Here is a 15,262-nt window from a genome sequence, read left to right as displayed (position 1 = left end):
AAGGGAAGAGGGAGGGGAATAAAAGAGCAGGGCAGGAGAGGAGAGAGCTGCTATTCTGCTAGATGCAGGGGGGGGCTTGGCCAGCTTGCTGTCCACGCTAGGGTGAACCCTCTTCAGAGGCTCTCTGAATTGCCACGTCTGACCATCTCTGGGAAGCTGGTTGCTGACGTCCATTCCAGCTCTGACATTTGCTCTACCCAGTGTGCTAAGTTGTTTAATGCATATGCGTATATACGGTCCTTTGGGTGACTCACAAAACAACCCACCAGCCAAGTTGAGCAAGTATCCATCGGCCTCATTTATATTAAATAGAGCTGAGGTGTCAGGAGCTGCCCCCAAAGTCTGACAAGAGTCTCCTTCTGGACTTTTGTGCCTACAATTTTGGGAGGATTGCATAAAAGGGAGAAGGATACAGTGTGAGCACAGCCCTCAGCCTCACCACAGTCCTCGAGGTTCAGAAGCCTGGAGTGAAGCCTACAAATACGTGTGAGCACAAGCTAAATTACGAGGCCCTACAGCAAGTGCTGGACACACAGACGATTAAGTACAGAAGGGACGTTAGGAGCCTGGTGTTGAATCCCGGCTGCCTAAGCCTCAACTTCAGCACCTGCAGGAAAAGAGAGGGTTACAGCACCTATCAGATACAGTCGCCATGAGGCTCCGGGAGGAGGATGATATGGAGTTCTCAGCACATGCAGGTCCACCAGTCTCCCAGTGAAGGGGACCTGATGTAACTCCAAACCCAAGCTTCTCATTTGAGAGACAAGGAAAATAAAGCCTTAGAGGTGGATTCACTTCTCAGTTGGAACAAACAGAAAACTGTGGAGCTGAGAATTCAGGTCTCCAGAGCTTCGGTTTCACATTCTGTTCCACTTTCAGATGATGACAAACAATAGCAATACTACTTCCTGACGGTGATCGTAACGCTCTATGAATACTCACAAAATGTGAGACCTCACCCAGCCTCTCACAGGCACTCCCCCATGAGATGCTCACAGTAGATCAATGAGGTAAGCATCCTAGATCGTTCCCCTCTGACAGATGAGGAACAGATGGTCCCGGAAGTGAAATGTCTTGGTGAAGGCAGCAAGATCAGGACTTGATCCAGGCCTTTGTTCTGAACAATTTTTCTGGGTTGTGCCTACTTCAGAAATGAGATGTCTCGCCTCAAATAATTTTACCCTCTTTAGCTAAAGCCATAATTAGAGCCTCATTTGCTTTTGGATAATTGGCTTCCCTCTTTGCTCTGGTGTCTGGTTCCTCTGGGGTGGCCACTCCAGCCTGGAGGGTGTCACACTCAACAAATCCACTTTGGCTGCACAGGGCTGATGAGGGCTCTCAGTGTGGTTGCACTCAAGTGCCCAGTATTGCAGAGGATGTCCACACACAGACACACGCCCTACCACTAAGCATGACAGTGGAGCTAGAAAAACAGGTCCCTCCCAAATTGGAACGCGCCATGCCAGCTCTTTAAGAGAGGATAATATGGTCTGCTCTATGCTGAGCCTATGACGTAAAGAGGAAGAAAAGTCCTGTGTGTGAGTGAGTGAGTGTGTGTGTGTGTATGTGTGTGTGTGTGTGTTTAAAGGGGAGGAAAAAAGGAGAGTCAAAGTCCTTGACAAGCCTGGAAAACTGGGTAAGATTCATGCTCAGCAGTAAAGAAATAATGAACACAGAGGATGACAATTTGTCTATGAAGACAATGAACTCCTGTAAATTTGTCTAATAAAATTAAAGAAACCCAAATTTCCCTAAATAGGAAAATAGTGAAGTCAGTTATAGCCTATCTATATAATAGAGTCCAATGAAAGTCCTTAAAAATGGCATATGGGAAAATATTCCTAATAATTCTTAGCAAAAGAAGCAGATTACACACCTGGTAAACCATTATCCCAATCATATGTAATACAGGATACAAAAGAGAGGAAGAATACCAATTGTTACCCCTAAATGGTGAGATCTGAGATGTTTTTATTTATTCTCAACTATTCTGCAAAAACACAGTATTTTGATAATATTCATTGCTATGAACGACAAATATCATTTTTTCCCACACTGGGCCAGCATGCCAGGGAGCATGCCTTACTAGCAAGGGCGTGTGACAGGTGAGGAAGAACCCTGAATTCTTGAGGCTTGAAAGGCAGTGGTCTGCAGTGAGACAATGCTTCCCCTCTGACACGACAAGGTCTCCATGAAGACTCTTCTCTGGAGAGGGCCGAGACCACGGTCACTTCTTCCAAGTTCAGCTGACTTGCAACTTCTTCCCGTCCCCCACATTCCAAAGCACTATTCTCACTGCATTCTGACAAGAGTCATTCTTGTGGGATTATTTGTAAATAACACTCTAACTTTAAAATGAATTTTTTAAAACCCTATAAATTATATAAAACTATAAATTATAAATTTACACCAGGGGCTGCCCTGCCAGGTCCATATGCAGGTTTTATTCGGCGTGAAAATATTGCTTAAAAAAACCATTTGGTGATAATCTATGTGGGAAAAGAATTTGAGAGAGAATGGATATGTATGTCTATGACTGGGTCACACTGTTGTACAGCAGAAATTATCACAACCTTGTACATTAACTATACTTCAATAAAACTTAAAAAAAAAATGTAGGGGACTTCCCTCTCAAAAAAAATCCAGAGGATTGGGTGGCACGAAGGCCACATATTGATACAGTAACAATCAGCTGGCACTGATGCACGGTTATCCTACATACTCATGACATTTCCGCTCTTGTTTCCTTAGTAGTAGAGAAATATTTGTCTGCATACTTGTCTCTATCAAAGGTAGAGAAATGAATAACAGACCAACGGCACTGTGTTTTGGGGAACAAATGAAGGGAATCACATCTTTTTGTGAAGTAAAGAAAGTTCTCATATGTTTACTAGGAAAATGGAAAATCTGCTGTAAAAAGCATAACTGGAGATGACATTAAATACATACACAAACACACACATGACTAGGTTTTCGATTAAATGACATAATAACCATCACCCTGCCTCCTTCATTTCTATTACCTTCATGGCCTGAGTGTGCTCACGTTTGAAGATCTTTCGGGTAAGTCTTTTCTGCTTTCGGTGCTGATGGTGGAGCTGGAGCTTCTTCCTTGGGTCTTAGGGAGATGAATTATTCTCCTTTTCTGGCTTAAAGACCAAGGTAATCAATATACTACAAAGATTCTTCTTTTAGGAGATTATTTTCAATAATGCTAGTTACTGGTATTAGCACTAGAATTATAAAGATGCGTAAGACGAGTGCTAATTGTCCATAATAATGAGTGAATGTCTTCCAATTGTAAGCTCCCTGTGGGGACAGGAACCCTTCTGTTCCAGATGTTCTATTGTGCAACAGTTTAGAGAGTGTGCGTGTAAATCAGGCAGGACCCATTTGGAATCCTGGTCCTACTTGGTCTATGACTCTTGGCAAGTTTCCCAACCTTTTAAACCTTCAGTTTCCTCACCTGTAAATTGGGAGTATAAATACCTACATTTTAGAGGGATGTCATGATAATGAAACGAGAAAATATGTGAAAAATCTTAGCATAGCCTAGCTCAAAATAATGGTTAAATAAATGGGGACCATACAACTGTTTATTACTGTTTTTCTAACGCTTCTCCCACAGTACAGTGTTGCTCCATTTTTTTTTTCACTTTCAATAAACATTACTTGAATTGAAATGAATCTGCAGCTGGTTTTCAATTCAACCATATCATGGTCTCAGTGAAACTTTCTCCTATTCTAGGAAGATGTGGAGAAAAAATCAGCAAATTCAAACTCAAAAAGGTCAACATATAAGTCTCAGAACATTCTAAAACCAGCCTCACACTACTTCAAACCATCTATAACTGAAATTTCACAATGAAAAAAAAAAACTTTGCATAAACGAACCTTCTAAAGATTTATATAAACTGCCTCATTATGTGTGTTTCCACTTATACAAAGAATCATCCCAAAATTGGGGGGGAAAAGTCCATGCAACATGGATCGAAAAGTATGAGAACAGCCTGATTTTGCTGTTCTCCAGTTTTAATGAGGCAAATGTTTTTAATTGCAGAAGAGTTGATTTGGATTGCCATTAAAGAAGTGATCTGGGATTCTCTGTCCCACCCTTCACCCCCAATTAAATTGTATTTCATAATATCATTAAAAACTGCTATTCTAAGATATTTTGGGAGGTTCAAGAGGGATTCTTTTCTTTGATTGTATGCCAGGTTTTTTGTTTGTTTGTTTTTTGTTTTTACTTCAGAGAAAAAAAAGAGGACACTTTAATAAATCTCTCTTGGATTTGTTCTGCAGCCTATTAAATCACTGTGTTCTCCGATTCCGGATCTGAAGGTTTCTTTCTGAGACTGAATTCTGTGATCCGTCACACCGAAAAGGGAAGCAATGTGAGGAATAGCCCCTTCTCAGATCTCCAAGTGTAGAAGAGACATTTTGGAGCTGGAGGTGGCTTTGTAACACCGCAGGTGGGAGGGGAAAACCCCTATTTGAAGATCTTTGATGCCTCCAAGTGCTCCGAGGAGAAACATCTTAGGTTCTCAAAACTCAAAAGCTTTTTCTCGAAGAAAATGAATTGGCTCCAGTACATAAATCCTTTTACCTTTTCCAGGGTTCCGAGCCTCACTGCGTGCCCTTGAGGGCATCCTGCAATTTCCTTGCATCCGTTTCACCTTCGATGACATAGCCTCATTCCTCACTCCCAGCTCAGGCATTTAGAAGTGTTGGGGGCAAAACTTGGGAGGAGGGGTTTTTAGGCACCAAATGGTATTAGAAAGAGTCAGTAGTATTATCACTGTACTCAGAGAGTGATTTTTAAAATCACAGATGTTCCTGTTGGTAGAGTCTAGAAAATCTTGCTCAGTCTCATGATTTTATAGTTTTTCTACAGAGGATCACACAACGGTGCAGGAAATGTGATAATATCCATTAGTGTTTGGCACAGTGCTTGGTGTATAACAAGCACTCAATCTCATCTACAGTTGCTCCTGCTGACACTACTGTTGTTGCTATTACTCAGGTCTCCTTCCTTTCTATCCAGTGTTCTTTCTATCAGATACACAAAAGAACTACAAGAAGTTTGCCCTGTGGGCCCAAGACATTTATTGCTGTTAAGAAAAAATGATCTTTTGAAGAAACTGTATCCAAGGAGAAGATGCAAGCTGCAGAAGTGCTGTGTCCTGACACATAATTCCCAGGATGCTAACATAACATAGGAACCTAATTTGGGGCTTGACTTGGAATGGAGAGGTTATCCTTTCCACCTTCCTACCCTTCCACTCTCAACTGGTAATAGCACAGAGAACCTGCACACTGTGGGCCATGGATTGAATCCAGGCTGTAGTTATCCTACTTCCAGTCCCCAGGGAAGAGAAATGTCCTGGAAATGCAAAATGACGCTGACATGACGAAAGGCGAGACTGTCCATCACTTGAAACTGGGAACAATGAGTGGGCAAACGGCAAAAAAGACAAAACCAGACTCCTACCTCACACCATGTATAAAACAAACTCTATAGATTGACTGCAGACTTGTGTATCAAAACCAAAACTACGGAATTCTTAGTAAAAAAAAAAATAATTGAAAATCTTTCAGACTTAAGGATTGAAAAAGGTTTCTTAAAGATGACATAAAAGGATCTGATTATTAAAGTGATTGATAAATTTGTATTAAGAGTAAGAAATGAAAAAAATCTTAAATAAAATTAAAAGACAAGGTACAAATGGGGAGAGCACTATTCATAATACCTACAATCAGCAAAAGATGAGTAGGAAGAATATATAAAATATCCTGTGGGTCAATAAGAGAAATACAACCAACCCAAAAGAAAAAAATGGACAAAAGACATGGACAGACATACCACAGACATGAAACACAAGTGGCAAAGAAGCATAAGACTTTCAGGGTCATTGGTAATCAATAAACTATAAATTAAGGTAGGGCTGGTATAGTTCACATCCATTTTACTGGCAAGAATTTTAAAAATGGGACGGTATCAAGTGTTGAAGAGAATGTGACCCATGGAATCTCTTGTGCATTACTGATGGGACAGTAAATTAGTGCACCCACCTTTGGAAACAGTTTAGCAGTTTCTCCTAAAGTTGAATATTCAGATTTCCCCATGAACAAGCAAATCTACTATTAGTTATATGCCCCAAAGACACTCTTGAATATTGACAAGAGACACAACAACATTCTTAGCAGCAATGACTACAATTTAAAAAAAAGCTGAAACAACCAAGTGCCTAAAATCGAAAGCATGAGTGAATAAACTATGGTTTACACACACAATAGAATTTTCTACACTTGTCAAAACAATGAACGCCAGCAACCTGTAATATAAATGAATCTTGGCATAACATTAAGTGAAAAAAATAAGTTCCCCCAAATTACTCACAGTTCAATATCATTTTTATAAAGTTCAAAACCCCAAAACACTATGAATACATATATATGTAGCAAGAGAGAGAGATGCAATGATAACTCCATTAAAAGGAAAGCAGCAAAATGATTAACAAAAGGTTCAAGAATGGGTTATTTTAGGTGGGAAAAGAGACACACGGTTATATGCAGTTGATTGTTAAATTTCTAGTTTTTGTTCTGGGTGGTGAGTGCCAGGGTATTTAATTTATTATTAAAAATAGCAAACTAAATGTTATTAAAAAGAACAAACTAAAAACAAACTATATTATTAAAATAACAAACAAAGAAAAGGGGGCCCTGTGGGGACCAATGACGGGCTGCAGTATGAATCAAGTACTATGACAACTTCGGTTCTGAACAACTGAGGTCCCATCTTCCCTTTTCCTTTTTTTTTTAAGGGATATTGGCCACTGATTAATGGTTTATTTTACTAGTCAGGGTCCACAGACTAGTTTCTGAGAGCAGATATCAGTAAGACCCTAAGCAGATTGAGCACATAAAGAAAAAATATACATCTCTTCTCCATAAGGCATTCACTCCATCCACATAGACAGTCACATAAACAGACAGTGAAATGCCAAGTAACATGGTGAGGTCTGCTCTATGCACTGGGGGAGCTGCTGCTCTCTGCCTGCACTGCTCCTCTTCTCCTACTCAGGCTCTGGGAGCCTTGCTTGCAACTAGAGAGGGTTAGTGAGGGGGCCACCTGCCTCAGAATCCTCTTGGAAAGGCTGATACCAGTGACTTTCAAAGGCCAAATTTTTGGATAGGGTCCAGAATTCCGCAATTGCAGCAAACTCCCTAGGTGCACCTGAGCCTTGAGAAATCTCTCTCTCATGGGTTCTACACCTAGTTATAAGTGTTTTGAGAATCCAGGATGATATTTTTTGTTTGTTTGTTTTGGGTTTTTTGTTTTTTGATTTTTTTAGGGCCATACCCATGGCATATGGAGGTTCCCAGGCTAGGAGTCGAATTGGAGCCACCAGCCCAAGCCACAGCCATAGCAGTGCAAGATCTGAACCACATCTGCACCCTATACCACAGTTCACAGCAATGCTGGATCCTTAACCTACTGAGCGAGGCCAGGGATCAAAGCTGTGTGCTCATGGATACTAGTCAGATTCGTTTCCACTGAGCCACAACGGGAACTCCCAAGATGATATTTTGAATGTACAACTCTGTACCATCACCTGGTCCCCCATTAGTCAGGAACCCTGGCAGCCATTCCATTTTTATAGCCCCAGGAAAGAGAGATGAGAAAGGCTTCCTTAGAACAGAAGCCATGATAGAGCAGAAAGGCGAGAGGCCACTTTCCATGGGGTTGAGACCTGAAGCCACAGGACATGTGTGTCCATCCCCTCTTGAGCTAAAGCCCCAAAGAGAGACATTTAAGATGGGTTGTGGGAAAAGGCAAAAGCAAAGTCTCTTCCCTTTCCTAATCGGGTCCCTGGGACCTGGTTCCAGACCCCATTTTGGAGAGGGAGGGGGAAATATTTTGAATCAGACTGGTTAAATCGGAAGCCACGAGATAATATGAATTGAAAATTTTAATTTGTCACCGTTCAAAATGAAGTAGAGACTCCAAAAGAAGGTTAGATTAAAAACAAACAGAAACAGGAAGCTTCATTGTCTTTACACATTGAGCGTGGTGCAGAAATTCGCTAACCGGCAGTGGTTTTTATCGTCACTTCCTCCCAGAACCTGGTCTGCAGCAGGGCTGACATGCCTGAGATTTCAAAGGAGGACTCCCTGCACACTTGACATCTGGTGAGGGCCTTAAAGGGATGAACAGGAGATACCAGTTAGCGTGTCGAGGTGGGGGAAGGGAGTGGGGAGGCAGTAGAAGGTCTTCCAGGCAGTATTCACCAAGAAAAGAATTGTGGAGGGGCATGCACAGGGCCAGGAGAGATGGGGAGCCAGCCGAAAGGCCAGCACATGTCCTGGGAGGAAGAGGACTTGCTCCTTTCCTGCCATTTCCTTCCCAACAGTCTTAGCAGCCAGCCTGATGCAGACAGCCCAAGCCCCGGGCAGCCCGCTTACACAGCTTCCCACGGCAGGACAGCTGTGCTTTCAAAACCTGCAGTGACACAGCAACCACTAGCATCAGGAGTCCCATCTCTCAGGCAAAGGTCCCTGTAACAGCTGTCGGAGTTGCCCAGCATTTGGAATAGGGACAAGGAGTGAGGAAGGAAGGAAAAATCTCTCGGGGGAACAGTAAGGCATTTTTTTTTCAAATATGGAGAAGAAAGCCTTTTCAACAAGGAAATAAACATTATTTTCTTTCTTATTCCTCTTAAGAACAAAGCATGGTATAGTGGAAAGAAGATGGGTTTTGTTATTCAATGACTTGTGTTCCAAATCCAGCTCTATCACCGCTACCTGTGAGTAGCAAAGGCAGTTAGCAAAATACTCCTTGTGTTTCCCTTCACTTCTCAGATTCCCTTGCAAGTAGCTTGGGAATATGTGATGGGTTCTGGCCAATGGTCTGTGGGTGGACTCTCTGGGTGTCACTTTCAGGCTGAGAGTGGTTGTGCTTCCCTGCTGCTGAGAGGCCATGCTGGCATAGCTTGACAAAGCACAGAAGGCATACGACCTTCATGACCTTCATCAGACTTTGCACAACAAAGAAAGAAACCTTACATTGTTAAACCATTGATATTTGGAGATTGATTTGTTATCCCAGAATCACATAGTCCAATACACTAATAATTCTAGTACATGGTACAACCTTTGTTCTCAATGAGATGAAAGTTCCTTGACTTTGACTTTCTAGGCCCTGATCTTTCCATATATAAGATGGGAATAATTATAGCTATGTAATTGGGTTTTTCTAAAGAATTTAATATCGTTTCTGTCCAATATAGTACGTAATATATGGCTGGCATTTACTAATATGTCTCCATCTTTAAGATGCTGTTGATGTAATTATTATTCTTGTGGTTATTAGCTATACAGTAGATACAATAGATGTCTTTAAATGAGCAGCAACTGTGTTGGCCTCTCAGCTGGTTGTTTTACATGCATTATCCCACTTTTGTAGCTAAAGAAACCAAGCTCAAAGAGGTTACTTGTTCAAAGGAACATAGCTTAGTAAATGATCAAGCCAGGATCAGAAACAAGGGTTTCCTAAACCAAAAGTTTATATTCTTTCTAATGGCAACTTTCCTACTTACATTTTTTAGATGTGAAAACCTAGAGGCTCCTAGATGTTATACAAGTTCACCCAGCAAAGTAGTAACTGTTACAGTGAGAAGACTTTCTCTGTTGCAGCCCCATGTTGCAATCATGTGATGATTAGCAAAGATAAATCTTCTACAGTACTGGACACTGTTGTCTGCGACCCCTCCCACCACAGAAGCCCAGCTCACTGTGAACTGAGGTCCCAGGAGCTCCAGAGCTGTGGGCACCAGATAAGAAGAGGGGAAAAGAAGGAAACTACACATTTTTTTTTCTTTTTGCACCTGCAGCGTATGGAGGCTCCCAGGCTAGGGGTCGAATCAGAACTGCAGCTGCTGGCCTCATCCACAGCAACACTGGTCCAAGCAGCATCTGTGACCTATGCAGCAACTTGAAGCAATGCCGCATCCTGAACACAATGAGCAAGGTCAGGGATCAAACCTGCATCCTCATGGACACGATGCTGGGTTCTTAACCCACTGAGCCACAGCAGGAACTCCAGAAACTACATCTTGATAAAAGGAAATTTCCCAAGAAAATTCCACTAGCTGAAAATCAACATTGGAAGAGTTTCCAGATCTCTGTCAGGTCTCTCTCTCTCTGTCTGTCTCTGTCTCTCTGTTTGTCTCTGCCCCTCTCCCTCTCTCATTCTCTCTCCCTCTTTGTTTGTTTTGCAAGTTGAGAAAAGTGAGCAATGTGGATCCGCAAGCAGTTTACACTGAACCAGATGGCACATCTGATTAGCATCCGACTAAAAAGACACATTACTTAGAGATTAGGTTCTTCACAGAGACAAATCTGTTCCTAAGGCACAGAAGGTTTGGTTTCCTCGCAGACTCCCCTCAGAGCTTTCTCAGGGCAGACCTATTCACCCTTCCTCCCATCTTCGCCACCAGGGAAGTCTGAGCTTGGGGTGGAGAAAACAGGAAATGAGTCTCCAGAGATTCTCCGCTTCTCCTCTTGCTGACCCCTGAAGTCCTACACACCCCTAACTCCCTCAAACCCCAGGCCAGCAAGTCGCAGTGGGTCACGGAGTCTGCGCAACAGCCCAGAGACACTCATTCTGTGGTTATGCCCACTTTACAGACGAGGAAATGGAGACTTAGAAGGATTAAGTAATTTACTCAGGATCACAGGTCAAGTAAAATTTGAGGCTAATGGAGGCAGTTGCCTTCATGAAAGAAGGAAGAACTAAAGAATGTGTGTGTATGTTTTTTTTTTAATTTTCTACATTTTATTATAGTTGATTTACAATGTTCCGTCAACTTCTGCTGTACAGCAAAGTGACCCAGTCATGCATACATATACATTCTTTTTCTCACATTATCCTCCATCATGTTCCATAGCAAGTGACTAGATATAGTTCCCTCTGCTATACAGCAGGACCTCATTGCCTATCCACTCCAAATGCAGTAGTGTGTATCTACTGACCCCAAACTCCTAGTCCATCTCACTCCCTTCCCCTCCCCCCTGGCAACCACAAGTCTGATCTCCACGTCCATGAGTTTGTTTCTTTTCTGTAGATAGGTTCGTTTGGGCCATACGTTAGATTCTAGATATAAGTGGTATCATATGATATTTGTCTTTCTCTTTCTGAATTACTTCACTTAGTATGAGAATCTCTGGTTGCATCCATGTTCCTGCAAATGGCATTACTTTGTTCTTTTTATGGTTGTGTAGTATTCCATTATGTATATGAGTCACACCATCTTAATCCATTTATCTGTCAATGGACTTTTAGGTTGTATCCATGTCTTTACTATTGTGAATAGTGCTAGAATGAACATAGGGGTGCATGTATCTTTTTGAATGAAAATTTTGTCTGGATACATCCCTAGGAGTGGGATTGCTGGATCATGTGGTAGTCCTATATTTAGTTTTCTGAGGTACCTCCATTCTGTTTTCCATAGTGGTTATACCAATTTACATTTCCACCAACAGTGTAGGAGGGTTCCCTTTTCTCTAAACCCTCTCCAGCATTTGCTATTTGTAGACTTATTAATGATGACCATTCTGACCAGTGGGAGGTGGTACCTCACTGTAGTTTTGATTTGCTTTTCTCTAATAATTAGTGATGTTGAGCATTTTTTCATGTGCCTCTGGCCATGTGTATGTCTGCTTTGGAGAAATGTCTATTTAGGTCTTCTGCCCATTTTTCAATTGGATTATTTGGTTTTTTGCTGTTAATCTGTATAAATTGTTTTGTACATTTTGGAGATTAAGTCCTTGTCAGTTGCATGGTTTGCAACTATAAAAGAACTCCAAGGAGCAAACCATCACAGAGTGGCTGTCAAGTGTCTCAAACTATGTAACTATGTTGAGGGCTGCAGGAAGGTAAACAATGAGGCACCACAAATGTCTCATCCTGACCCTGACCCTGATCTCTAGGTACACATGTACAAATCCTGTACAAAAACACTCTAGGGAAATGAAATAAAAATTGGAAGAGCCTTTCAAAGCTGGAATAGGAAGTGCATACAGACCAAAGGCCCTGTTGTTTATTAAGACCTGTGTTTTTCGGAACGTGGGGAAAAAACACATAGCTTCCAAAAAAACAGGGAAGCTTGGCTTAGGATGATGTGCGACTATCAACTGCGAAGGGGTGCCTTTATTGCAAGGCATCTGAAGGTTAGGAGAGAAGTTGGGAAAATGAAAGGAGCAGCAGAAGTAATAACCATAACATCAGTAATTAACAGGGATCACTTAGTATGGGAAAGACTATTGCTTTGATAAGTACTTTAAAGGCACTGTTTGTCTCATCAGCCCACACAACAACCTTCAAAGACAGACACTGCTATTATTTTCTCCATTTTACAGATAAGCTTACTGAGGATCAGAGAGGTTAAATATACTACCCATGGTCACCCAGCTGATAAGCGGCTGAACCAGGAATCCAACCCAAGAACTAGTCCCCTTAACCAGTAAACCTTCTCCACTTTCTCCCCAGGATCCTACTGAAGACAGGCCAATAGGATAGTCTGCCAACATTTCAGAACGTGCTTAAAAGCCTTCTGGCTCCTCTGCTTGATGTCAGTACAAGTGTTCAAGGCTGTGAGTACAAGCTAATGGCACTGACAATGCTCCAGGCCGTTTGCACATCTGGCAGGTAAATGAGCGTGGGCTCAAAGCAAACCACAGCCCTGAGGCCCTGGACACTCCACAGGGAGAACAACAGGAGGGATTTCAGTATAGCTCAGACCTGACCAAGGAATCAAACTCAGCTTAAGTCAGGGTACAAAGGAGACCTCGCCCAGGAGCCATAAACACGCAGTAAGTGTACGCGGATGAATTCGGCTGGCATTCATTTGGAACTTGAGGACTTGAGGAGAGGGCTGAGCTGAAGTTCCCCTTTGGGGTTATTTTGGGAAGAGGGTTCACTTAGCAAATAAACAGAGGGAGAGGAGCTCCTTTTACACTGGGAATGAGAGCACGCTGCTTTCACATGTGAATCAGGGGTGGAGAGACTAATTACACACTGCAGTCTCTTTAAAATGGGTCCCCAACGCGCTCCCTGTTTGCCTACTTCTAATCTCTGTACATATGTAAAGGTAAGAATTCCGCATTTCTTTGTAACTGTGTACAACATGGGGGCTGGCTTAATTAGAGGGTTTTTACTGAATCTGAAACTCAGAGACACAGCGGGACTGGTGAGCAGCAGCTGTCCAGCCTGCCCTGTGATTATGCTCCCCCTCGGGGGCCGCCATCAGCCCAGGGGATGTGACTTCAGTAAAGGAATTACTCCGACTTCCACCAGGTTGGAACTGACACCACATGGCCAATACAGGACCGTGCTAACACTCCATCTGGCCTCAATGCTCAGCTGAGCCCCTGACGAGAACAGCAGCTCTGCACAGCGAAAGGGAGCCAGGTAGCCCTGCTCTCTGCTGCCTGTGCAGCCAGAGTTGTCCTTGCTACATCCTGAGGATGGGACCCAATTCATCTCTACAGTGACACCACCTGAAAGCCGGGAAGAGACTGCCAGGGCAGGAAGGGGTAGGCATATTTCAAAGCTTTCAGAGTGAGGGCAAATCATTCTGACACGGAAATCAGAACGTGAAAACCGAGGAAGGCTCACTTAAAAAAAAAAATACTAATACAAGAATGCAACAAGACTTACCAGGATTAGTTTCTGATCACCTTTCACAAACCACCTTACACAAACCACTTTGCATATACAAACTCTATTTGTACCGCACTAATGTGTTGTCACACAACTGTCTAAATGGTCAGAAAACTACTGGCATGAATATAAAATCACAAAACACTTTTCTTCCCATGCCCTTCTCCTACCCTTAACTCTAAGGGATGGGGTTCACACAGCGGTTCTGGATGCTCTGTGTTAACCAGGCATTAGGGGAGGGGAAATCTGTACAGAGAAGTGGTTCCTGAATCTTCCTGTGATTACTAAGCAATTTCCATCAATAGTCAAGCTTCACTCTGAACAAATCCTGGTTGAGTGATGACTGATCCTCTGCTTTCTAAGACTTCTGGATTCCAGCACAGTTTGCTTCTTATTGTACCACCAGACACCATTATGGACAGAGAGAAATTTAAAATTGGAAAGGGCTGGTCTGAGGGTACAGAAAACGAAGCTGATCCTCAAAAGGCATTTTTTTCAACCTCACAGAGAGGAGGGATGTTCGGAAGTGATGAATATGGACATCTGAGTCCTATCTGCTCACAGCTAAAGCTTGTGTGGCCATCTAGCTCACTGGCCTCAAAAACAGGGAACCCCAAGGCTCTTGTCCACAGGGTGCCGGTCCGGACTGGTGGTTACTAGAGATCAGTGCGGATGAGCAGAAGCTCTAACCACAACTGCTGCCCAAATCCACTGTCATTCCCTGCTCTCCAGGAAATGCCATTAAGTGAAGACAGGCAAAGTCTAGGGCACTTGTACAATATGTTGCTATGTCTGTAATAGTAATAATAAAAGCCCAGGGGAAAATACACAGTATGTGTGCATTTGGTTGCTGATACAGTGAATGTTCCTGGAAGCAAACGCACCTGAAAACTGGAACCACAGGTTCTTCTGTGATGGGATCAGAAATTTACCTACTTCCTCTCCAGTATAAGCCATGAAGAATAAAAAAATCTCACAGCAAAATGACTCCAAATTTAGCCTCTCATTACACTTTCTTAGGAAAAACAACACAACCTATGTTTTCCTAAAGTGAGTTTAGTTTCTTCTATCTAAGTTGTTAGCTACTTTTCACCTGTCTCCTTTATTCAGGGAGTTGCTGGAGAAGATACCTCTGGTAACTGGGCAGCATGTGAGGAGCACAGGGGGTTTCTGGCACCCCAACCAGCCAGGATGCTTTGTACTCACCTTGCTTTTTAAAGAGGTTGCTCTGGACTATCTCATTCATGGACTGGACTTTCTGCTTCTGGAGTTTCACAGGGGGGATGCAGGTGTAGAACTCATAGAGGAGTTGGCTAAGGGTAGGGAAAACAGGAGCACAGAGCGCCGGTTAAGCCAATGTCTGCCCCCGACTGGCATTTACAGTGTGTCCCCAGCCTGCCAGTCCTGCGGAGGCAGAGACAATGTACGTCTTGCTCCCTTGACCCCTCCAGATGCATGGTAAGCCTTCAGTAATTATGAGGCATTGGCGCTGGTTGAATACTAATGGCATTCAATGAGATGTGAAAATCTGAAAATAAT

The 15,262-nt window shown here is 42.7% G+C and overlaps 1 protein-coding gene across 3 annotated transcripts in view; it reads right to left on the bottom strand.

Annotated features, from left to right (window-relative positions):
* DOCK2 (dedicator of cytokinesis 2) overlaps positions 1 to 15,262 on the bottom strand; it is a 404,312-nt gene that overhangs the window by 277,770 nt on the left and 111,280 nt on the right. For all 3 annotated transcript variants that reach the window (XR_007135520.1, XM_047784590.1, XM_047784680.1), the window contains exon 25: positions 14,930 to 15,036. Coding sequence is in view for 2 of the 3 variants with exons in the window: in XM_047784590.1 (XP_047640546.1) it covers positions 14,930 to 15,036 (107 nt within the window). In the remaining variant the exon portion in view is untranslated. The remainder of the gene's footprint in view (positions 1 to 14,929; positions 15,037 to 15,262) is intronic.

The sequence above is a fragment of the Phacochoerus africanus genome, chromosome 1, assembly GCF_016906955.1.
Source record: "Phacochoerus africanus isolate WHEZ1 chromosome 1, ROS_Pafr_v1, whole genome shotgun sequence".
In the NCBI taxonomy this organism is placed as follows: Eukaryota; Metazoa; Chordata; class Mammalia; order Artiodactyla; family Suidae; genus Phacochoerus; species Phacochoerus africanus.
Note: the sequence above shows the minus strand (reverse complement) of the source record. Positions and strands in the feature narration are given on the sequence as shown.